The 24,081-nt window shown below is 36.0% G+C and overlaps 3 protein-coding genes across 3 annotated transcripts in view; 1 reads left to right on the plus strand and 2 right to left on the minus strand.

The window, feature by feature from the left end:
* The window catches only part of LOC111512047 (probable multidrug resistance-associated protein lethal(2)03659), an 82,323-nt gene that overhangs the window by 48,372 nt on the left and 9,870 nt on the right, over positions 1 to 24,081 (minus strand).
* LOC111512014 (glycerophosphate oxidase 1) overlaps positions 1 to 24,081 on the plus strand; it is a 42,204-nt gene that overhangs the window by 14,406 nt on the left and 3,717 nt on the right. The window contains 11 exon segments of the mRNA XM_023168103.2: positions 2,659 to 2,818; positions 5,997 to 6,219; positions 6,877 to 7,040; positions 8,890 to 9,183; positions 9,668 to 9,799; positions 9,802 to 9,870; positions 9,932 to 10,126; positions 10,201 to 10,392; positions 13,288 to 13,497; positions 15,067 to 15,266; positions 16,392 to 16,493. Of these exon segments, the coding sequence (XP_023023871.2) occupies positions 2,659 to 2,818; positions 5,997 to 6,219; positions 6,877 to 7,040; positions 8,890 to 9,183; positions 9,668 to 9,799; positions 9,802 to 9,870; positions 9,932 to 10,126; positions 10,201 to 10,392; positions 13,288 to 13,497; positions 15,067 to 15,266; positions 16,392 to 16,493 (1,941 nt within the window).
* On the minus strand, positions 21,698 to 23,347 carry LOC111512036 (radial spoke head protein 3 homolog B). Its single transcript, XM_023168131.2, has one exon. It carries the CDS (start codon positions 22,981 to 22,983, stop codon positions 21,802 to 21,804), a length of 1,182 nt encoding a protein of 393 aa, XP_023023899.2. The 5' UTR covers positions 22,984 to 23,347; the 3' UTR covers positions 21,698 to 21,801.

Raw genomic sequence — 24,081 nt, forward strand, 5'->3', positions numbered from 1 at the left:
CTCACCCAGAGTAGAATCCAGTTCAGATTTTGAATTGGTTGGGCTCAGACCTTTCAAATAAAAGTATTGTACCACATAACGATGACCAATTTTCTCAAATTAACTAAAAACGTTTGCTATCAATGCTGAACAACGCAGCGTCTTCAAATTAAAAACAAATTCTAATACAGTGATATTTTTCGAACAAATACCGCCATCTCTAGGTCAGGCTGGTTACTTCTGGGACCGCCCTGGTGAATCAAATGAAATGGTCATAGCCCTTACTGAATATAGTTTTACATCTTCGTCCAGAAGTTTCAGAGGTCCTTATTTCTCTATCTTGGTCCTCTTGGTGACTGGTAATTTTTGATTTCAGTCCCCTTGCTACTTTATGGTATTTGTTCCAGTCAATGATGTGTAAGTTATTCACATAGCCCACTGCTTTCAATGTTCGAAAGAACTATTGCGTCAAGAGGACGCAGTTATTTCGTTACAAGAACCGTTAACAATGGGGATAATAACGTTCTAAGGACAGCAGTGCTACTATTATCTTACGTGTGAAGATCTTTCTCTATCTGCAACTTGGATGATTCATTTAGAATGAAACAGTGTCCAAGAAAGTGACTGGAAGCATTTGTTTCTTATCATTATGAATATTTCCAATTTTCTCTATCACCCGACTAGAAGCGTTCAAGACATATATGGCCAGTACGCTTATTTCAGTCGCATTGCAGTGATCTGTTAGCGGATGATTCAGCCCCGATGTGCTCTAAATGTAGTTTTTCTGATATTTCCAAACAGTATACAGTATATCCCAGAGCCAAACTTCCTCTAGAAAATACACACAGCTTTTGAAGTATGAGTTATTGTTCCTCCATGTGATATAACTGGATAAATTCCGTGTAGTCCCGATGCCTCATAAAATATATCACTTTTATTATCATCTGTCAATTCTTCCAGAACACCTCTTTGTAGGCTGCCATTTCTAATTTGTTTTCAGAACTTTAATGCCAAATTTATAGTTACTGATTTGGAAAAGTGCACGCAAAAAAGTTCTCAATACTTTCTCTGTACTTCCTGTCGATTGTTCCACGGTTTCTTCGAGACAATACTAAGGTCAGCGCATACTTACATCCTCATATTACCTTCTTCATGATTCCCTGGATTCTCTCGTGAGAATCCTGGAGACCTCTCTCTATCGATCAATACATCTGATTTCGTTCCTTTTTTTGAAGCTTCTCTAGGTTTTCCTCTCTTTCGTGCCAGATATTTCCCATATTCAAAAAAATTTTGATTGATCTCAGGCTGACTGTGGGATAATGTTTATTGTAGAGATTACTTCTTGCAACTCTAGGTTTGTTGAGTCCTTTTTTAGCAGTAAAAAGGTCACTTGTGTTAGTGTCATCACCTAACTGAATTGTATTTCAACGATGGCTTCATTCTGTAGTATGTATATCTGTGCCAAAAGGATGTTTTACTCCAAGCACATTAGTGTTACCAAAGGATTCTTCGAAATATCTAGCATCTTCTTATCGTAGAAATCCTCATCACGGTAATTTGGAACTCGGTCGTGAAGAAACTCCTTTCCGTCGCTACTCGTAGATTGGTGTATTAAGAACAGGAACTCCTCAGTTCTTAAACTTCTGATCCTGTCAACCAACCTAACAGAGTTACGAGATAAGTCATCGGCTTCGTTAAGTAGATGGTTAAGGTTTTGTGGATGTGAGTCGGACGAGATTTAAACGGGTTGTAGTGGAGGTTTGAATATACCATTCACTTTGGAGCTGTCCAAAACCCATTCGAACTGGATTGAAATTCGGGTCTGATTTTGAATTGTATGTGGTCATGATCTGAACAAGTTTACTTGTGAGATACATTCCATTTTCAAACTTATTTATCTATTCAAAATGAACTACTTCGGGCTATTACTTCCATTGTTCTGGTATTCACAAAAGTGGATTTACTGCCTGTATTCATTGGTATCGGTGAGCTTCCAGGTCAGGTATTGTGCTTTGGCGTCACAGAAGCTCTTCCTCATTTCTGGTAGATGGTGGTTCCGGACTAGCCGAAGACTCGCTGATGCAATGACGATATTCTAAGGCTTTTCACTGCAGAAACAAAATAGCATTATCAAACTTCTCCATGATGTTCGTGAAGTGGAATCGCTCGTGAAGTTCTTCTCCTGGTCCACTTAGCTCCCACGAGTACAAGAAAAGGAGCTGTCCACATCCATGATATTTACTGCATGGATGCAGTGGTAGGCGTGCAAATATGTTTGGTCTGTTTTTCTCTATTCAGTCGAGCGTAAATGCTAACTAAGGCTTCTGGACACCCAAAGATGCGTTGAATAGGGGTTACAGTGAAAATATAATAATATGCAATAGTTTGCAAAAATGAAATAGGGATAATCTTAAAGGTTGGTTAACATTTACTTTTGGATTCACAAGCTTGACTGTCACAAAATAACTTGCTCTACAGTTAGGCCCTCTATTCTTTCAAAATGTTTTTCATTTCGAATTCTCTAGAATATTTATATCGCTATTTATCATATGTAACCATTATATGTATGTAAGATGAATCCGAAGATCCTACAAATATAGAACACGCATAATTTGATACTTCAAGATGTCACACTGAAATTTCATAAGTTCAAATAAGTACCTTCTTTTTGTATCACAGTGGCCTGCAGTGAAAGCCGAGCGAGCACAAATAAAACCGAAACGAATCCTGCCGTCTAGGGCTGACCAAATCAAATCCCTTCAGTCTGACTCATTCGATGTTGTGATCATTGGTGGAGGTGCTACGGGTGCTGGATGCGCCTTGGATGCTGCAACTAGAGGTAAGAGACTACGTGGACGATATTGATGAATTCATCTAAACATGTAATTGCACTACATAGAGTACATAGTGTGAACCATCGGTGAAACATCAAGATGAATAAACCTCTGAAGAAGCCAGCCACTCGTGCTGGCGAAATGTTAGTATACAGCAGTGGTCGCCAACATGTTGAACGCGAGCTACCGGTAGCTCGCGGAGGCAATTCTGGTAGTTCTCACAACGATTTTAATTTAAAAAAATACAAACTGCAAAAATCAGAGAAGCTTCCGAAAATTCCACAAAAAATCTAATTGTCATAATATTAAACATAAACAGCGGCAACGTTGAGGTGAGCGATCTGCCGCTGACGCCATCAAGCTAGAATCGGCTAGAACCGACCAGACGGACCAGCGCGTTAGTGTTCGAGAACGATCTGGATTGCTTTGAACGGGATAAATACGCACGGCGCGGCGACATTGCGCTTAGTTTGAAACTGAACGCGTAACCAACGTCCAGCGGTTGGGTTAGTAGAGAACAACAAAAATAATATTATGGCAAGCAGTTGTAAGAAGGTGAAGACATACCACTTTCACTCGGAATGGGAAGAACAATACTTTTTTACAGAAGTTAAAGATAAAAATGTGTGTTTGTTATGTAATACTTCGGTCTCCGTTGCTAAAAAAGGAAATATTGAGAGACATCATAAAACTGTACATTCTAATTTTGAAAAAATCATTCCCACTACATTCTGCCGCCAGAAAGGAGAAACTGAAACAGGTAAAAAAGCAGTTAATTTGACAACAATCAATATTTTTAAGAACAGTCGACGAAAATAAGGCTGCAACTGAAGCATCGTACCGTATGTCCCAGATAATTGCACAAAAAAAGAAACCTTATGAAGACGGGGAAATGATAAAACAGGCGTTTTCAGAAGCTGCTGATTCGTTATTTGCCAACTTTAGAAATAAAGACGAGATAGTTTCATCTATAAAATCTATGCAACTTTCTGCTAATACAGTGATGAGACGTGTAGATGTAATGAGCAATGTTATTTTTTTACAGTTAAGACTGACTTAGATAACTGTGTTTATTTTTCACTTCAACTGGATGAATCAACAGATGTCGTTGACAGGATGATTTTTAGTGATTTTACGATTAAAGAAGGTCTTTTGAAGTTCATTCCACTGAAAGGACACTACTAGACATGAGTTGTTTTCTCATTTAAAAAATATTATTTTTTCCGAGAAAATTCTAATATCGAAAATGGTAGGCTTGACAACCGATGGCGCTCCAGCTATGGTGGGTTGTGATAAGGGTCTGGTGGCGTTTTGTCGTAAAGATGAAACTTTTCCGCAATTTCTATTTTACCACTGCATTATCCATCAGCAAACATTATGTGGAAATTTCCTGAAACTAAACAACGTTATGAAACTGGTGGTAAAAATTGTGAACAAGATTAGAGCTCAAGCGTTACAAAGAAGATTATTCAGAACCTTGGCCGATGAAGTTGACTGTCTATACGGGGACCTACTCCTTCACTCTGAAGTTCGATGGTTAAGTAGAGGACGGGTGCTGAAACGTTTTAATGATGTCCTATCTGGCATAGTTCAATTTTTCAAACAACGCGATGAACCGACTCCGGAACTAGAAAATTCAATCTGGCTTAGAGATTTTGGTTTTCTCGTGGACATTACAGAGAAATTAAACGAACTTAATTTGCAGCTTCACGAGAGAGACAAAGAACTAGCGGAAATGATTTCTGATATAAAAGCATTTATCAAAAAACTGGAGTTTTGGGAACAGAACCTAATTAACAGCGATGCCAAGCATTTTCCTATTCTTTCAGCAAAAATATCTCAAAATCCATTAGAAACCTATGACAACAAATATCATAATTTCTACCCTGAAGAATAACTTCAAAAATCGTTTTAAGGATTTCAATGAAATGGCTTTAGTAGCGCAGTTTGTTGTTTCACCCTTTATGGAAATTGATATCCAACAGTTTGCAACATGTGTTATGCAGAACTTTGGCGAAGATATCGCTGCAACAGAAATGGAAGTCATTGAGTTTCAAAATGATTTAGCCTTAAAATCGTTAGTCTCAAGTACTGAATGTATCTGGCCTATTGTAAGTAAAGACAAATATTCAGTTCTATGCCGTGTTGCCTTGAAAGTGGAAGCATTATTCAGTTCAACCTATTTGTGTGAATCTTCTTTTTCCAATATGAAGTTTATCAAGAACAAATATCGCAATCGACTTACAGATGAACATTTGGATAATTGTATTCGAATGGCTGCATCAAATTATACTGCAAACATTAAAAAAATTATCGATGAGTCTGAGTGTCAGCCTTCTCATTGAACGTGCTTTTTTATTTTATAATGTTTATGTTCCTGATAGTGCGTTACTTTTCTGTTGTTATTATTAACTATTTTTAAATCATACGTGACATGCCGTTGTGGCTGGATAAAAATTTGTGTTTATTTTTCGAACACCTCCGTTTGATAGGTAGGAATGTAGCTATGAACAAGTACGTACTAGTAATATTAGTTATTTTGTTATTGGTTTATTATTAGTACCTATGTATTATGTATTACCAGTTAAATAGTACATATAATAAATACATATAATGATAAATTAACTGTGGATTATTTCATTTACGTTGCGTTACGTGGCTTCCGTGTGGGTAGCTCGCTGTTTATTCCAAAATTAACAAAGTAGCTCAACACATTGAAGAGGTTGGCGACCACTGGTATAGTTTCAAATCACGACGGCCTTCAAACCTGAATGAAGATCTCAACACTAAAATGTTTTACCTCCTCTTTACTTATTTTTCCTAGTGATTTCTCAATGGCGGTTGTTGGACATCAACACCCTTGTTATTTCTTGCAGTTTTTCTTCATATTTAGCATTGATTGTTATATCTGCTGTAGATTCTCCATTGAGGGAAACTCGAGTATAAAAATTCAGCCGTTGCAGTTAGCTGCTTTGAATGTCCATCCTTTTCTGGTCATTCTTTTTTGTTCACATTCAATCAAATTTACTCTTCTCAGTTTTTCTTACTCCAGCTCTACTTTTTTGTGCAAACGAGGTAGGTCAGAGGGTTATTTTTCAGAATGAACACTGAATTATTAGTCAATAGGTGAAATCAAACCTCGTCATCTGATTATAATCATTTCTCCATTTCTCCTGGTTTTAGGTTTGAAGACTGCCCTTATAGAAGCCGACGACTTCTCTAGTGGCACTTCAAGTCGAAGCACAAAACTGATCCATGGTGGGGTAAGGTATCTCCAGAAAGCAATCATGCAACTAGACTTCGAACAATATAGGATGGTGAAAGAAGCTTTGCATGAGAGAGCATCCATGCTGAATCAAGCTCCACATCTAGCACATCCCCTTCCGATCATGCTTCCAGTTTACAAGTGAGTACAATATTTATATTGACTGCATGTTTCGCTGGAGTTTATATATGATCTCCAAAGTCATTCTTTATTCCGTGACTGCCATGGAGGGGGTTACTATCTAGAGGCTTTTTTATAAGATACTAGTACTATGTTGCTGTATCGCTGATGTTCCAATGTTTTGACAGATTCAGAATCAACGAACTTAGGCCTGCGCAGCGTTATAGAACAGTGCTTTCAAAAAATTGTTCTACAGCGCCATCTAGTGGCGAGTTACCGAAAAATTGATAACCTAAAAACCCTCTCTATGAAAAATTACCTATACATGTCAAGTTTCATCACGATCGGTTGAGCGATGTAGAAGTTTATCACTCATCAACCAACCAAACAACCAACCAACAAACATCCATTTTTATCTAGATGAATCTATTGGATTTTTATTTTCGAGAATCAACCAAAGAGGGAGGTATGATACCCAAACTTTCAAACAGATAAAGCAGTTCGAAAAAATTTAACAAAATGCGTTCACTTTGAAAAAAAAAGAACCAATATTGTTTCTGCAATGTTCACTCAATATTTCTGTTTATGGTAAGAAAAGAACCATTTCCAAAAGGTTTTACTTCTCCTCATTGAATGATAGATTCGCCGAATCTCTACTGATTGACTGAATATTTTCAGATGGTGGCAAGTGCCTTACTACTGGTTTGGTATCAAGATGTATGACTTCGTAGCGGGTTCAAAAACAGTGAAATCATCATACTTCTTGTCGAAAAAGAACGCTCTTGAATTGTTTCCCATGTTACGAGGTGACAAACTTTGTGGTGGAATAGTCTATTATGATGGTAGGTGTAGAACATAAATATCGATTCTAAATAGTATTCCCTAAAAATTTCAAATCCTGATGTTGACCTCTGAAATGTTCCCAGAAGAGAAATATTTTTCTCATTCTTCCTTTAATTGTACAAACTGATTCCCTTTCATCTGAATGATTTGACAATCTTTCCATACCAATGTGGTGCATATTTTAAAACAAAGTACTTTTCTTATTAGTCAGTGGGCTATGCTTGAAGACAGGCAGTAAACAAATCTAAAGAAATGAACTTTAAATGTTCAAGCCCGTCTCGGATATACCCACACAGTAAGTTGAATATACTGTTGTTGTTTTCTGATAGGCGTCAGTTCATTCAACCTACTGTGTAGGTATAACCGAGACTGACTTGAACATTTAAAGTTCATTTCTGTAGATTTGTTTACTACCTGGTTTCAAGCATAGCCCACTGACTAATAAGAAAGTTTTACTTCCTTATTCAGAGAAATCGGGCAAGTTTCGGATATGCAGTTGGTTAGTACCTCGTCCACTAGATGGAGTGACATTTTTTATTTTCGCTCCAACTCAAGGCGAGGAATGAAATACTCTGAAAAAATTTCGATTTTCAATTATGGAATATCATTAACTTTAGGTCGATGATGGTCACTATCTTTCACTGACGAGTGGCCAAGGAGCCCGAAACCGGTCTGCAAGTGTGCCCGTTCCAAAATTGAAGGTCGACTCTTTCAGTTGTATTGCCAATTGCATATGCAGGAAATTTTCTGTGATGATTCCTGCACAGACGCTTGTCGAATATAATCCAACGCCCTTCGTGGTATTAGCCAGGGGAGTAGTTGTTTTCTGATAGGCGTCAGTTCATTCAACCTACTTTGTAGGTTGAATTGTGTCTAATATGGATGTTCCCGAAATTTAGTAATTACTCAACTCATATAACGGTAAGAACTAGAGCAATCGAGAATTTAAATATCGAAATACCTCTCTACAAGAAGAGCCATACACAAACATTCGTGTTTTATTATGGTCCGAAATTATACAACATACTCTCAGTAGAATTGAAAATTATCAAAGGAATTAATAAATTCAAACAAAAGCTCAAACAATTCATAATCGAAAACCCTCAAAAATTTGACATATACTAAAAAAAAAAGGGAATAAAAAAAGAATCTTACATATTGAATAGCAGTTCCTATACCATTTGTATATTGTATTTTTTTTTGTTTTTGTTTCCTCAGAGTTTGAAAAAAATGTTTATTTTATTTTTTTCTCTTTCTCACTGATCGTATTACCATGGATTATTATAATATTATCATATTTTTTTATTATTTTATAAAATGTACTTACGGAGCTCTTATCTTGGTGAGTAACAGATCACAATACAGGCATTTCAATGTCTAGGTGAAAGTTACTCATTCAAGATAATTGAAATTTATTAATTATGTATGTCATACAACAAATTGTATATTAACATGGAATAAATAAATTTGATTTGATTGATTTGATTTGATTGATATTCGAGACGGGCTTGAACATTTAAAGTTAATTTCTTCAGAAAGTATTTTTCATATGGAACCTTCTATTTATCATCTCTGTATTTTGGACTGAATTTATGAACAGGTTGTTGCAATAAATATGTGAATGGTGTCGATTAGTTTTGGTAATGACCATAATTGATTATCAAAAAACTATTTGCATAAAGTTATTCATAGAGAAAGTAGAGGTGAAACTGAATTATTGAATTTACAAGATTTTTAGAATACACGTCGGTATCCATTTAATTTATCAAATGTACTTTCCGATTTCTTACAAGCCGTTTGACTTGCCCACATTTTCTGGAATTCAATTATTCGTTCTGTATTTTCCAGGTCAACAGGATGATGCAAGAATGAACCTGGCGGTGGCGCTTACGGCAACGAAACATGGTGCTACAATCGCCAACCATGTTACGGTAACTGCGCTCAAAAAGGAAATTAAAGATGGAAAGGAACTCATTTGCGGCGTGGATGTTAAAGATGAAATCACCGGTAAAACGTGGACCATACCCGCGAAATGCGTCATCAACGCCACAGGACCATTTACTGATAGTATTAGAAAAATGGATGATGCCAGCGTCAGGGAAATCTGCGCGCCCAGTAGCGGTGTTCATATAACGTTACCAGGTAAATGCAAGGACTTGAATAATTTCACCAATAATCACCTGGGTGTTACAACTAGCTTTGACACTGTCATCCTCAGAACCACATTGTTCAACATTCTTCTCTACAATGATAGTCTTCAACTTGCCTGTTATTTCTATTTGTGTATCACTTGAAAAACGATTGTTGGTACCCTTCTACTCAATCTGATATAAAATGAAATGATCTCATCAACCAAATATGGTTCTGTGATCGGAAGATCAATAAAAAGCATTTTTAGCAATCAGCGGCAATCCGCGTCATGAGGCAAAAGATGAATCGTTTCACAAAAGTGATATTGAAGTGTTAAATGATTGTAGATAGAAATGACGTTGATGAATAAAGCGTTCTCTTCCATAGACCCAAGAGTTTTCAGCCCAGATCTTGAATTTTCACACAGCATATCTTTTCTGAACACAATAGGCGTTACTTCTGCCCTTTTCTCTAATAATGAAATATCAACTTTCAGGTTACTACAGTCCAGAACAAATGGGCCTTCTGGATCCATCCACCAGTGATGGAAGAGTAATCTTCTTTCTGCCTTGGCAGAAACACACCATTGCAGGTACCACAGACTTACCCTGTCAAGTAACGCACAATCCAAAACTACAGAAGATGAAATCATGTTCATTCTGGAGGAAGTCAAGAATTACCTAAATCCTGATGTTGAAGGTGAGTTTGAGCCATCATTCAATTTTGAGCTTGGTAATATTCTCGAAGCTGCCATTTTCAGTTAGGAGAGGCGACGTACTATCTGCATGGAGTGGAATTAGACCGCTGGTATCTGATCCGAATAAACCTGATACCCAATCACTTGCAAGAAATCACATTGTCCACGTCAGTGACTCCAATCTCGTTACGATAGCTGGAGGTAAATGGACTACGTATAGATCTATGGCTTCCGAGACCATAGATGCAGCAATTGAAGGTAAGGGAAATGTTTTTTGAGAATAGAAACATACATCATCTGGAGATGAATGATTCATTCTTATACGTTTTCAGCTTGTAACTTACAGCCAAAATACCAAGGAAGTCAAACTGATGGTATGGTGCTTTATGGTGCTGAGGATTGGACTCCAACCATGTACATTCGTCTTGTTCAAGATTTTGGATTGGAATGTGAAGTCGCTCAACATTTAGCTAAATCTTATGGAGATAGAGCTTTCGCTGTGGCCAAAATGGCTTCGTTGACAGGTGCAAATTTTCATTAATAATAGAATCAATCCTTAAATCATCTATTTTTATTCCAATAGCGACCATAAAAGTGTTCATATATATCATAGTAATTCATAAAGAGTGATACAATTGAAAGGGTTCATTTTTTATTCGTTAACACAATTTTGTCTCCTGGTTTCTGAATAAAATCCAAGAGAACGATATCACGTGGTCAAGAATGTTTTATTTAAAATTTTACAATACTGAGAAACTATTGTAGTTTATGTAAAGGTATTCAATATACAGTGTCCCCCCCTTTTATTATTTGAATGAGTCAACTCAAAAAATTGAAATTTGAGATAATGAAATAAATGCATTAATACTTTATTTTGAAGTGAAATTGACAGATTAAACTTTCAAGATAGCGAATGAGCGCCATCTGGAAAAAAAATTTAATGGAAGCATTTCGAAGCTTCTGACGAATACTTCACAACTTTAGAATATGAAGTCAATATCTTCAGCTACTGTAAAATGGCGGACGATTTAATAATTTCCTGGAGATAAACAAGATATTTCTAGAAATATTCCTTTTTATCTGCCATATGGCAATTCCAACAGCCCGATAAGGTTTGTTAAGTTATTTTTTGGTTATAAAAATGACAAAAATGTCAGTACGACAATGAACATCATTGTTCAGTTAGAATATTCTGATTTAGTTTTCGGTTTTACTAGTAGAAAGGTACCTCGTCAACAATCTCTAAAATGGTCACTTCTCGTCCATTGAAAGAAAAAATTGAAGCGATTTTTATTTACGGTGCGACGTGTAACTTTCACGAGACCGAAAGGATTTTCAATGAACGTTTTCCGAATCGTCCTATCTGTAGAAAATATTTGAGGGAACTTGTATCCAAATTCACAACTACAGGTAGTGTACATAACAAAAAGTCCCTAGGTCATCCATACATTACGGAAGAACAGCAAGTACAAATAATTGGTGAGATAGTAGTAGATCCTGAACAGTCTTATTCTGTCTTATTCCGTCGCGAATATTTGTGAGGTGTGGACACTTTTAAAAAGAAATAAGTATCATCCATACAAAATTAAAATGGTACATCATTTAACTGAAGATGACCCTGATCGAAAAACAGAATTTTGCGAAATCATGACGAAAACCATTGATAGGCATCCTATCTATGTCCACAATATTTGTTTCAGTGACGAATGTCACACAAAATTGCCGTTAGTGGAGTGACACCAACCCTCACGTTTTCCGGGAAACATACCCAATATCCAGAAAAAATTAACGTTTGGGCAGGAATATTGGCAAACCCTATTGTAGGACCTCTATTTATTGATCAAAATTTAACAGGGGAACTATATTTGAATATTCTGGACACTACTGTTAACTCTCTCATCACTGAAATCGTCGAAGCAAAGCGGATCCTTATGAACTCAATATCGATACGAATATTGTATTCCAACAAGGTGGAACACCACCACATTACTTCAGACAAGTAAGAACTATTTGGATACTACTTTTCCCGGTCGTTGGATTGGCCGTCCAGGTGCTACAGAATGGCCAGCCCGCTCGCCAGATTTGACACCTTCGGACTTTTTTCATGGGGCTATTTGAAGCAAAAGCTGTACGAAACTGAACCTGCTTCAATATTGGCTATACGGCAGGTAATAATAAATATTTGTAAATATATTGACGTTACTGTGTTCGAAAATGTTCGCTGTGAACTATCAGATAGGTTGTATATGTGTCAAGAAGTTCAAGGCAACCATTTCGAGCATCTTCTGAACTGACCTTAAGCTTATTACCTCATATTATGTAGTTAAATGTCAATGTATTCAGGCAATTATCAAAAGTTCCGCCATATATTGACATTATATTCTAGGGTTGTGAAGCATTTGCCAGGAGCTTCAAAAATATGTGTCACAAGACCCCCCTTTTCATTCAATTTTTCCCAGATGGCGCCCAGTCGTCATCTTGAAAGTTTCATCTGTTAATTTTACTCCAAAATAAAGTATTCATGCATTAATTTCATTATCCCAAATTTCAATTTTCTTCAGTAGACCCGTTCAACAAATAAAAGGGGGGCATTAAAGAAATGCACTGTATATTATAAAACAATGGATAATTTAAAGAATAAAATATCATTTGATATGGTTGAATAAGAAATATGGAATATCACATATTCGTGGAAGTGAATTGTATATTCAAATTCTAGACAGACTGTCAGTTCATTAGTGGAGTCTATATCCAAACATTCGAAAGGTTTGAGTAAATTTATAATTGGCTTCTGTAAATCTAATGTTTTTTTTTCTTGTTGTTTTGTTCATACTCAGTTATAGGATTACTGTTTTCTTTTTTCCTACTATAAACATATATATTTCTTTGCAAAATAGAAATCATTATTATTATCATATGTTAGCTGAAGTCCATACGATTACTCAATACCAAAAATTTGAAATAATTGGGTAAGGATAAATACGAGGTCTGTGCAAGGTACGCAAATTCGATTTTTTATGTTGGTGTACGCGTCTCGCACATATATTCACTAATTCAGCTGTTTAGCATGTTTCGTTTGTTGGTGGGAGGCATGAAAGTTGCAATTGTTATGCATTTTCTGCTGTCAAAAACATGTATTGAAGAATTATAGTTATTTGTAATGAGTTAGTTAGTATCCTATTCTGGATACAACACCAAGTATTGGAAAAAGCTTTCGTCCTAAATTTTGAATATGTTTTCTTTTCATATCAGTTTTTCATCGATATATAAAAACTGCTCATATTCTACTTCATTGTATCACTCGTATGTGTGTCATCGTTGAGTCCATTTAGGTGAAACTATCCACTATCATCATCATTTGATTATATAAGGCATACACTCAGATTTTTAGTTATTTTCATTCAATTTACAATTTCCAGGAAAACGTTGGCCCATTATTGGTAAGAAGTTACATCCAGAATTTCCCTATATCGATGCAGAAGTTCGATATGGAGTGAGGGAGTACGCCATGACAGCCATAGACATGATAGCTCGTAGAGTTAGATTGGCCTTCTTGAACGTACAAGCAGCGCAGGAAGCCCTGCCAGATATCGTCGCAATAATGGGAGAAGAATTAGGATGGTCTGAAGGTATCGTTGGTAGAAATACATTTCATTTTGTCCTGATATCGGATTAACATCCATGAAAAGTGAATAGTATCTCAAAAACTAGGGTAATCTTCTTTCTCTAGTATAGTCAATACAAAAGTGGTGCGCGGGATCACTACCACTTCATCTAACTTCAACAGTGCTATTCGCGTATCATGTAATGTGAATATTCCACTGAAATCTAACATTTGAAAAGTAGCATGTATTATCAAATTATATCAGTCATTCAGTCTGGTGATTCATGTATAGAACTGGAACTAGAGCATTTTTTCTCGAATCTGATCCATGAACGAAGCTAGCTTTCTCAAGAGAAAACGAAAACTTCTAATGAATTACTGCAGCTTATGTTCATCTGGACGAATCACATTTTTTTGTAATGAGGACCATTGAAGACATTTTTAGAACTAATAATTGTATGGCCATGGTTTTTGTATTTTCATTGTTAATAGATTTGTTTCACCTACTATATAGCTACCTGGACGCTACTGGTAATTATGAGGTGGAGCAAAACAGTATCTTCGTTTGAGAGGGGTATATGGGAATCTTTCAGAGAAAGAAAGAAAACAATCAATTGCATGATTCACCAATATTTGTATAGAGTTGATTAACTGCTTTCTTGCTTTCTTTGGAACATTTCCACTAAAAAGTCGAGATCTTTGTTTCCCAGGATCGTTATTGTTCATAGATTTTATTCCACATTCTCATTTTCAAGTTTTTCGAAGACGTCTATAAAAGCCTGTTGTACACATGTGTTCAACTTATCTATGGAATAGATTTGAATAAATTTGAACGCATATTAGTTACAGAAAAACTCAAATGGATCACTAGTTAAACAGACGACGACAAAAAACTGAAATTCAGAACTGATGAACACAATCTGAACATTCGTCGACCAAACAATTCTTATAATCCCAAAACATTCCAAAGAAATATACTGCTGTTCTTTCTCCTACAAGTTTACATCATGCATCAAAAATATCTATAAAATTGATATTTTACTTTTGAGTTTGCCCAGAAAAGCATCATTCAGCCACAAATTCAAAGAGTATTTGCTGAGCATCCAGTAAATCTAACTCAGCAACTGAAACGCTCTCTTTTTTATTATTTTTCTCTTGGCCTAATGTTCCCTTTCATCATCAAATGAAATCTATTGCGATTCTTTCACCTAAATAATTGGTCATAACATTTTTGATAGCAGTGGAAGAACAGAAACAGTCTACAACTGTTAATCTGAACTGTATTGTCATTTATTCACCATGAAAATTTTATGTATTGTCTCATGTATTATTATCTCATATTATATCATCAGTTACAACATTGGTGATTTGTAGAAATGGTGAATAATAAAAGTATTATTATCATCATTATAATTATCTACTGGTCATTTTGTAGATCATTACAAACCTGACTATGTTCAAAATTGTCATTTCTTCACTTTTGTGAGGAAAATATCAAATCCTATCAGTACAGAACAAAAATCTTCATTTTCTATCTCTCATAAAAATTCATAGATTGATTTTTGATATATAAACAGGACTTACTTTCATGCAGATGAAAAGAAGAGGCAAATGAAAGAAGCAACGGAGTTTTTGCAGAATGAAATGGGCCAGAATGTCAATCGCGCCAGCAGAGATAAAATTCCAATTAATCTTAATAGGGAAGAGATTCAACTTTACATTAAGAGGTTCCAGATCATAGACAAAGATCGTAAAGGATATGTTTCAATTAACGATATTCGCAGGAGTCTAAAGGTAAATGTCGACATTGAAATTTGAAACTATTTTTATTGGAACAATCTATTCTTTAGCACTAATCGATGTAGTTATTATAAGGATTCTCAGGATTTAGTATAACGTTGTTTTCATAAATTTTTGCTACTTTTGGAAAAGTGTTTGAAACCACTACGTATATAGCTTCACAGTAGGTAATTAAAAACAATTCCAAGTCTCATAAATAATGTGCGTTCAGCTTTCAATACAATTGAAATATCTAAATATCGATTTATTTTCCATACATGAAACGTAGCTCGCAGAAATCCAACATTTGAGCCAACACAAATGGTTATGTAAAAATCTTTCTGATGTAAGTTTCATAATGAAAGTTATTTTGCAAATTTTTGGATCATAGATAACATGATTTGGGCTCCTTTTAAGTCAGTCACTGATTATAGTATAAGAGTTAGTACAACTAGCGTACTACTTATAAAGAGAGCTTCATATTTCTACGTTCGGCAGAGCAGAAGTTGCTGTTTGTTGCGAAGAATTTGACAACCTCGAACAAACAATTATAGAAAAATATTTTGCAACCATTTTTTGAAGAGATGAAGTTGAAAAAATTGTGAGGCAATCACTAAAGGGCTCCTAGAGCCCTGTGTTGGTGTTTGTAAACAGAATTGAGATGATTCGATGTTAAGGGATGAAAAAGGTTTACCTACACCAACCCAGGGCTCGTAGAGTCCAATGTAACAATTTTGTTTCCTCTAATATTGTCCACAGCCTTTTTCAGCACAGGGGCAGAACATATAATAAAATTATCTTCAGTATTGAGAATTCATTTCTTCAAGAAAATTATTCATCACTTAATTTTTTAATTTTCCTAGTGGTTTTGGATCATTTATATTATTAATATCCATTATTCGCGTTCCTCAAAATATCATGCCACTCATACTGCAATGTAGAATCACCAAAGAATGTCTTGTCAGTTCAAATTATGTTCACAAGTCAGACTTTTTCAGAAATTAGGAATTAAGCTAACCGACGATGAAATGCACACATTACAGTCGGATATCGACGTCACTTATAACGGACAGCTGGAACTATCCGATTACTTACAGGTAAGTTGAATCATCATCCTCTCAACGTTTTTTATCGTTACAGCAACACGGCGAGAAAGAAGTTACTGGTGAGGAGCTTCACGAAATCCTCAGAGAAATCGATAGTAACATGAATGGACAAGTCGAACTCGACGAATATCTACAGGTTTGGCGATATTCAATAGACGCTTTTCTGCACGCTGTGTGAATTTTTCGATTTTTCCAGCTAGCTAATAATTCTCGTACCTGGAACTTTGAGCTGGTTTGGTTTTTGGTATTATTCGGGAGGAAGACGTTGTTGCCGATATCTAGATTAGTCTGGTTCACGATTTGAAAGCGTTGAAAAATTAAGATTTAAGATAACGGTTGGAAATATACGTGCGATGGCTTATTCGATCTGGAATGATATCTAGAAAGATGTGCTGAAACTGTTTTTAGGGCATGAAAAGTTGCGAAATTTATAAAGAAATCAAGATGTAAAGAAAGGTATTTAAGTTTTTGCAAATATTTCAAGAACTAAAGAGAATTGAAAAAAATCTCCAAAAAAATGTCTCACTTTCCGAAACTTTATCTAGTACGTCACAAAAAAGTAAGCATCAAATATCAATTTGAAATTCATAAAAATAAGGGTGTATTCTGAATACAACTATAAACGCTATAAATACCAACAATTCGCAATTATATCCGATATCTTACATTGGTTTCGAAGTTAAGGACAACGTCTACCACGCCGACGTCCTGGGTTCAAATCTCATATCGATAATTTTTTTTAATTTAATTTCACTTAGCTGCCGATGATCACTAGGATCACGTGACTGGTGCGCGACATGGGGGCTAAGGGCGAAGGCCTAAGAAGGCCGATACTTATTCCATCCTTCTCTGCATCGATTACGTCACACGTTTCTCTCTTCCACTCACTAAAGTCCCTCTCTGAAACACCAACGACGCACGACCTTGAAGTAGGCTCGTACATACATTGTTCATCTACTATCATCGTTGGAAAAAATCCCAAAGTGACGATTTATCCAATTGCTTTTATAAGCTAATTTCAATGGATCGATGAACAAAAAAAATTATCGAAAAAGCTAGGTAATTGAAGATTAACAATATTTTACTCGACTTGCGTCTTCATTGAAGGCCACAACAAAAATTCAAATAATTTTTCAAAAAATGTTTAGCTCCGTGGAGTTCTTTTTATCAGTGTACTTAATAAGATCAAAAAATTTCGAAACTTCATTTATCACAATTTTTTTATAGTACCTTATAGAAAATTTTAAATTTTTTTTTGAATAATTAGTTAAGAAATGTTCTCTATTTCAAAAAAAAATATTGACATTCCTCTACAAATTGACAAAAAAAAGTATTACTGATTTTTATTTCAAGAACAAAACACGAAGGCTCTCTAAGAGCGGTGCCTGTGCGAAAGTAGCGATTCACATTGGATTCGAATCGCTAGAGATTTTATCCATTTGTAAAAACGTTCTTAGTAAGTTTATTCCACATAAACGCACTTCTCCGAGTAAAAGAGTTATTAAACAGTGAGGTTCGAGGTGTACTGAGTTGAACCTCAAAACTTGAACACTTCTCGTGGAAGTATCTATAGAAGAGAGACAAATCCCAAACCTTTCTTCGATGTTCCAGACTATCAAGGTTGCAAGTGAGGTTCGCATCTCCAATCAGACAGATGGTTCTTTTCTGGGTGGAATCCAGCAGCTTCAGGGTAAGCTTAGGGGCGAAGATATATGAGAACAATACTCCAAAGAACGTCTAATATGATCTTTATAAAGCATAAAAAATTACTGAGGTGTGTACAGTTTTTTGGTTAGGAACAGTGTTTCAAGCTTTTGACAAGCAGCCTTTGCAATTTCAGCGACATGATTGTGCCAAAACATATTTTTGTCCATTTTAACCCCCAACAAACTTATCGAAGCAGAAAGTGAAATAAGTAGAACCTGACATTATTATATCCGGTTCGAAGACATTTATCTTTTTATAGAAAACCGATGCCTGGTTTTTTGTGGCATTGAATTGAACCTTGTTAGTTACACCCCAATTCGAGAGATATCCATAGACGACCACTTGCAGGGAACGTTATTTCAGGAAGCTGGAGAGTCATACACAAAAATGATTTCACAAGCCATAGCATTGAACCCTTGTCAAACAATTTGTTATGAACAAATTCCTAACCGCGATATTTTTTTCTTGACGTTTCCGCTATTTCTTTACTTCTAGCATGATAAAAAACGCAAATATGATAATATACCTCTGGAGAAATGGCGTTTATTGATTCAACATAATTGGACATGATTTTATTTTTCATCTATCAGTTTATTTTTTGCACTTTTTTTTTTTATTTTTCCTGAACCTCACACTATTTTTTAAATAATAAAATGATATAATAACGAAAATTTGCGATTCAAATCAATTGTATTTTAAATCATCACAAATATAGCCGAATAATAGGTAATGAATAATTAGTCACGAACATGAAAATTCCAGGTAGCGAAATTTTTTTTCCAAAATTATTTAAAGATTTCTATTGGTCTTCAATGAAGACGCAAGTCAATTGAAATATCGTTAATTATTGATTAGGCTTTTTCAATAACTCACTTCAAGATTTTTTCCAACAAGAATCAATTTTTTGTAGTATTCAGAATACACCCAGATTTTTAAATCAATATTTTATAGTTTAGAAACATTATTCATTGTGACTTTTTTTGGCGTTGAATCAAAATTTCGCAGAGTGGAACTTCTTTTGGAAATTTCCTATCATTCAAGGTTTTTTAAGTTCTTCAATTCTTCATAGTTTTTTGAATATTTGCAAAAACCTAAATACCTTTTATCACACCTCAATTCATTTGAAACTTTTGCAATTTTTTATGTGTTGTAAAACGGTTCAGCCCATTTTTCTAGATATCATTCAACTTATGAACCAGACTGGATTCAATCATCAAGTCAAACTCTAGGAAAACATTCATCATTGCCATGAAGAACTGTTGTCAGGAATATTCAAATATTCGCAGTAGAAGTCATCTTTTCATGGTCACTAGATATTATTCAGTGAGCTAGCACTAGCAAAGAAAAGAAAAATTATACTCAGAATTGTAAATCAATCAGCAAACATATAAAAACATATGATAAAGATTTCGGAACAGATGATTTTACTTCGAGTTCATAAAATGCTCTTCGCTCATGTGTATATATTAACCTAAGTTGAAAAGATGAAAAAAAAGATCAAGTAATTTTCTCCTCGTTAAATCACGAACTACTCTAGCTTCGACTATTGGTTAAACTATTTCCTTCCGAATAACAGATTTTACCTGCAATATTTTCACAACAGGTATTTCAATAGAAGAAGAGAGCAAGTAATTTCAATAAGAAATGTTACATGAAAATTCTCCCAATTTTCCTAGAGTTTGGCACCGCCATCTTGAGGCAATGGTCCTCTCGAATAGAAAAGTGCAGTTTGCCAAGTGATTGTTTTTTTTTGTATAATGAATAGTTTTTGTAGAGGTAGCACCCGTTCAATATTTGCAATAGCATGTTCGTAACACAAAGTCAGGTAATACTAACACGACTAGATTTCGTGTCAGGAAATATGTGGATTAATACGAAAAAAAAATTATATTTTACTAGTCGGTCGGTCGGTCGGTAGCCAGGCGGTTCGACGTGGGTGCTTTGTTCACTCACTCGAATTGACCACCGTGTTGGTCGATGGTTCAAGCCCTACTCTGAACGATCGATTTTCACTTGCTTCCGTCCAACCCGTGTTAGGAATCATACGTTGAAAGGTGAGACCTCGTTAATCCTTAGCTCGTACAAGCTTCGACTTCTGAGGGTTGTCGTTTGTAGGGGCGCGACAACTGGTTAACGGAAAAACAGATTCTAAACAGATTTTTTTCAAACTGTTGTTGCACGCGGCTTTGCCCGCGTTGAATTTGGTTCGTCACATTAAGTTTCGTGACAGACCACTACAAACAAATAGTTACGACATTTTTTTATCGACCCAAAACTTCAGGTTTCCAACTTCAAAACTGACGAAATTCATTTTCGCCTAATTTTTTGATGCTTAATTACACTATACAAAAGACCTACCTGTATATTTCAAGATTATAGGTTCAGTATCTTCGGCTGTACGTTAAGTGTCAGCTATTTGGAGCGGTACGGTACACAATTACGGTATACAATTATACCGGTACGGTATACAATTATACCGTAATTTTCTATGACATGAAATGCATATTTTTCGTATTTCATCTCGAAAAGTGAAATATTTTCTTTTGAGAGTATTTGTCGTCGATGACAAAATTCTCAGTTATTCAAGATTCCAAAACGATTTTTCAGTGTTTTTTCGCAAAAATGTTGAATATCTTCGAAACTAATATAAACTGAAAATGATGTTACCTACTATTACATTCTATATGAGTATAATCTCACCCATTCGAATATCTCTGTAAGATATTTCTGGAACTATCAATATCTTTTTGACAAACTGCCTGTTTTCAAAAATATTACAGGAAAAAAGTAAAAGTTGTTTTTTTGTATCTTGAAGAAGACTCCAAAATATCAGTATTGACTCAGGAAATAGTTACGTAGAAACATTTTAAATCTCCTGACTGAAGAATTTCAATGTGTCAATTATTATTTAATTCATCATTCAAATTTTCCTACCAGGTTACCTCTTCAAGCATTTTACACTTATTAATCAATACAAAACATAAAAATCCAAAGAAATAAACACTGTTTTCCAAATTTGTTGATCATCAACGAATACCTTTTCAGGCGCAAATAGTGAGAACGATTATCCAACAATCTGGCATTTCTAAGTCGAATTACTTTCAGTCTTTTGTTACTCAATAATTTCTCAGTTCAATTATCATAGTTGTACTATCCATATTACTGGTATTCAATTGTAGATAAATATCCTGACAAAATGTTTGAAGCGGTATAACATCATGGTGGTAAATCTAAAGTAAATGGAACTTCAAACGTTCCAGCCAGTCTCTATACCTACACAGTAGGTTTAATGGACCGACACCTATCAGAAAACAACTACTCCCCTGGCTAATACCACGAAGGGCGTTGGATTATATTAAACCTACTGTGTAGGTATATAGAGACTGGCTGGAACGTTTGAAGTTCCATTTACTTCAGATTTGTTTACGGCCAGTCTTCAAGCATAGCCCACTGACTAATAAGAAAATCATGGTGGTAGTTTGCCATTAGTGATGAGCAATAATTAAAAAGTTTGAAATGGAGTGTTTCTTCAATCAGCTATCGTCTCACTATAGAAAAATCAACCCTCAACATTCTTTAGAAATAACGGTGAAAGCTGACATACCACTGAAGAATTTCCAAAAGCACCAACAATAACAAAGAATAATATATTGTTCTCATATATACAATATAAACTTGTACATTTCTCAGATATACGTTCCAAAGTACTAACAATCAACAATTCAGGTCGATTTGTTTCAGGCATTTTCCGCGTCCTCATTCTTCTTCTTTATTTCCTTCTGTAACTTGAGGTGTTCATTCAAAATGTCGTCTTCGACACTAGGTCCTTCCTCTTCAATCTCCTCCTTTGGATACTCTTTGTTGAGAGCTTGGTATATCTCGGCACGATTCTCCAGAATCTCCTTGACAATGTCAGTGAGTATATCACGACTGCTTACCACGTCCTGCAGCTCATGCGAAACTTCTTTCAGCAACCAAGGCATGAAGCCTTCATCAAGATCCTGCTTTATACTGTCCAGCAAGAATCCGTCAGTTTCCAGCCCCTCCAGAACAGAGGGTAGCAAGTTGGCCATGTAACCTTGCATGAGCACAGCTGCTGCGATTCTTTCTTCCATGTCCTTCTGCGCTTGCAGACCTGCCTCGCATTCCTGAATCCTCCTCTCCTTCTCCCTATTCAACCTCTTTTCCCGCTCTTCCAGGCGAATTGCTTCGGCGGTTTCAGCTGCTCGCAGCTCGAGGAACTTTCTTTGCTGCTCCCTTAGAGCTGCAAGCTCTTCTTCTTCTAGCACTTCGATCAAAGCCTGCTCAATGGTTTTGCCGACAAGTACCTCTAGAATTGGCTGCACCTCCAGGTCGAAGTCGAATAGATCTCCAGGGTAGATCTGGGTCGCCACGTCTGCTCCTGTTTTGGCGGGCACGTAGAACGGGGATACCGGTCTTTCCAGGAAGAGGTCTGTTTGAGTGCACATATCTGTGACTGGAGGATTGACGAAGATCTCCTCCAGATAAACCTCAGTTTGGACACGCTCGTGTTTCCTTCCTTGGATTATTGGAGGTGAGGAAAGTCGTAGCTGTGACGATCTGAACTGGCTCTTGGCCTTTTTTCTTGCCACAGCTCTTCGTTTGGCTTCTGCAGCTCGAGCTGCCCCAGATTCGCCATCTCCCTGGCAAAACATGTTCGGAGCGAAGTTGCTGCCTCTGAAGATTCTCTTCTCGAACATCACATTGGCGTATGGGATAGGTACGTCTTCTCGTGTCACCATTTTCCTGTTAGAGTATAAGGCTCTTGGAGAGCTGGAGAACGTGTACTCATTCTTGGTAACCTTGGCGATACTGGCGCCACTATGTGCTTCGATCTCCAAGATGCCTCTGGATTGCATTTTCTGGCGTCGTAAAATCGGTTTGTCTTCTAGGGTCATTTTGGCGGTATAAAAAAATTAAGCGCTGATAAATTCAGGTACAAACGTCACATATTGACAGGCATACGATGCCGCAGTGATGCATGTGTTTTTTGTTTTCTGCATGTACAGGGTGCGCCATTTCCACTGTTTAGAGTGCAACTTGGAAATATCACCTTTTCGTTTTTTCTTCCTCATTTATTCGAATATGAGGATATTATGTACTACAAGTTCGCTTTGTTTGAAACTCTGTCGTTCATTATACTCGGAAATTATTCAACACTGATGAAACTATTTGAATTTCACTTTCAAATCACTGTTATTGTTTATCTATCAACTTTGTAAAAGTTACGCGAACACATTGTCTATGTCAGTACGATGCAAACTGTTTGATCAATATTTTGATACTTGTTTGCATTCACAACAAGGTCATTTATTAACGAAAGTGATATTGAAATTGAAAAACTTAACTGCGTTTCGTTTCAAACACTTTGGAATCGACTGCTTTAGTAATGGCTGAGAATTCGTGTGCAGGTATTAAAAGATGATGAAAAAACGCATATTCTCTGAAATACAATTATAGTTTTTCAGTAGCTTGATCGATAATGTCTAATACCTGGCAACAAATGGGTTATTCATCTATGATTTATTGTGAAAGAAAATATCGTTATACTGTGTGTGGCTGAACTAAAGGTACGTTTTCGTAGCGACGTGTTTTTTGTGCAGCAGGCGTGTTTATCTGTTCAGTTGACGTACTGACCGACAACGGACAGTGTATCGGTGTGTCATTACGAAACGAATCCAAAGCAAAAAAACAGATTGCAATGATTATTCTTAAACATATGAAAAATGATGAAGAGGAGGACCATATTTTCTGGACACACGCGAAATTCGAAAAAGAAATAAGTGAATTTTATAAAATTCGGAAGAACGATTTTGGTTTCGAGCACTTTCGTCAATCACTTCTGGATCAGAAAAATCGCCTTCCGCAGTCAAAGTTGGCTGTTGATTTTTTGGTGAAGGTAAAACGTTCGTGAAACTCTTCCGTTCACCCTCTACTTCATCCAAAAATAGGGAAAGTTCCCAGTAAATTGCTCTATTCTTTTCATCGGCACTTCC

The sequence above is a fragment of the Leptinotarsa decemlineata genome, unplaced genomic scaffold (genome assembly GCF_025532065.1).
Source record: "Leptinotarsa decemlineata unplaced genomic scaffold, Ldec_3_MD MMD2_tig00000882_RagTag_RagTag, whole genome shotgun sequence".
NCBI lineage: Eukaryota > Metazoa > Arthropoda > Insecta > Coleoptera > Chrysomelidae > Leptinotarsa > Leptinotarsa decemlineata.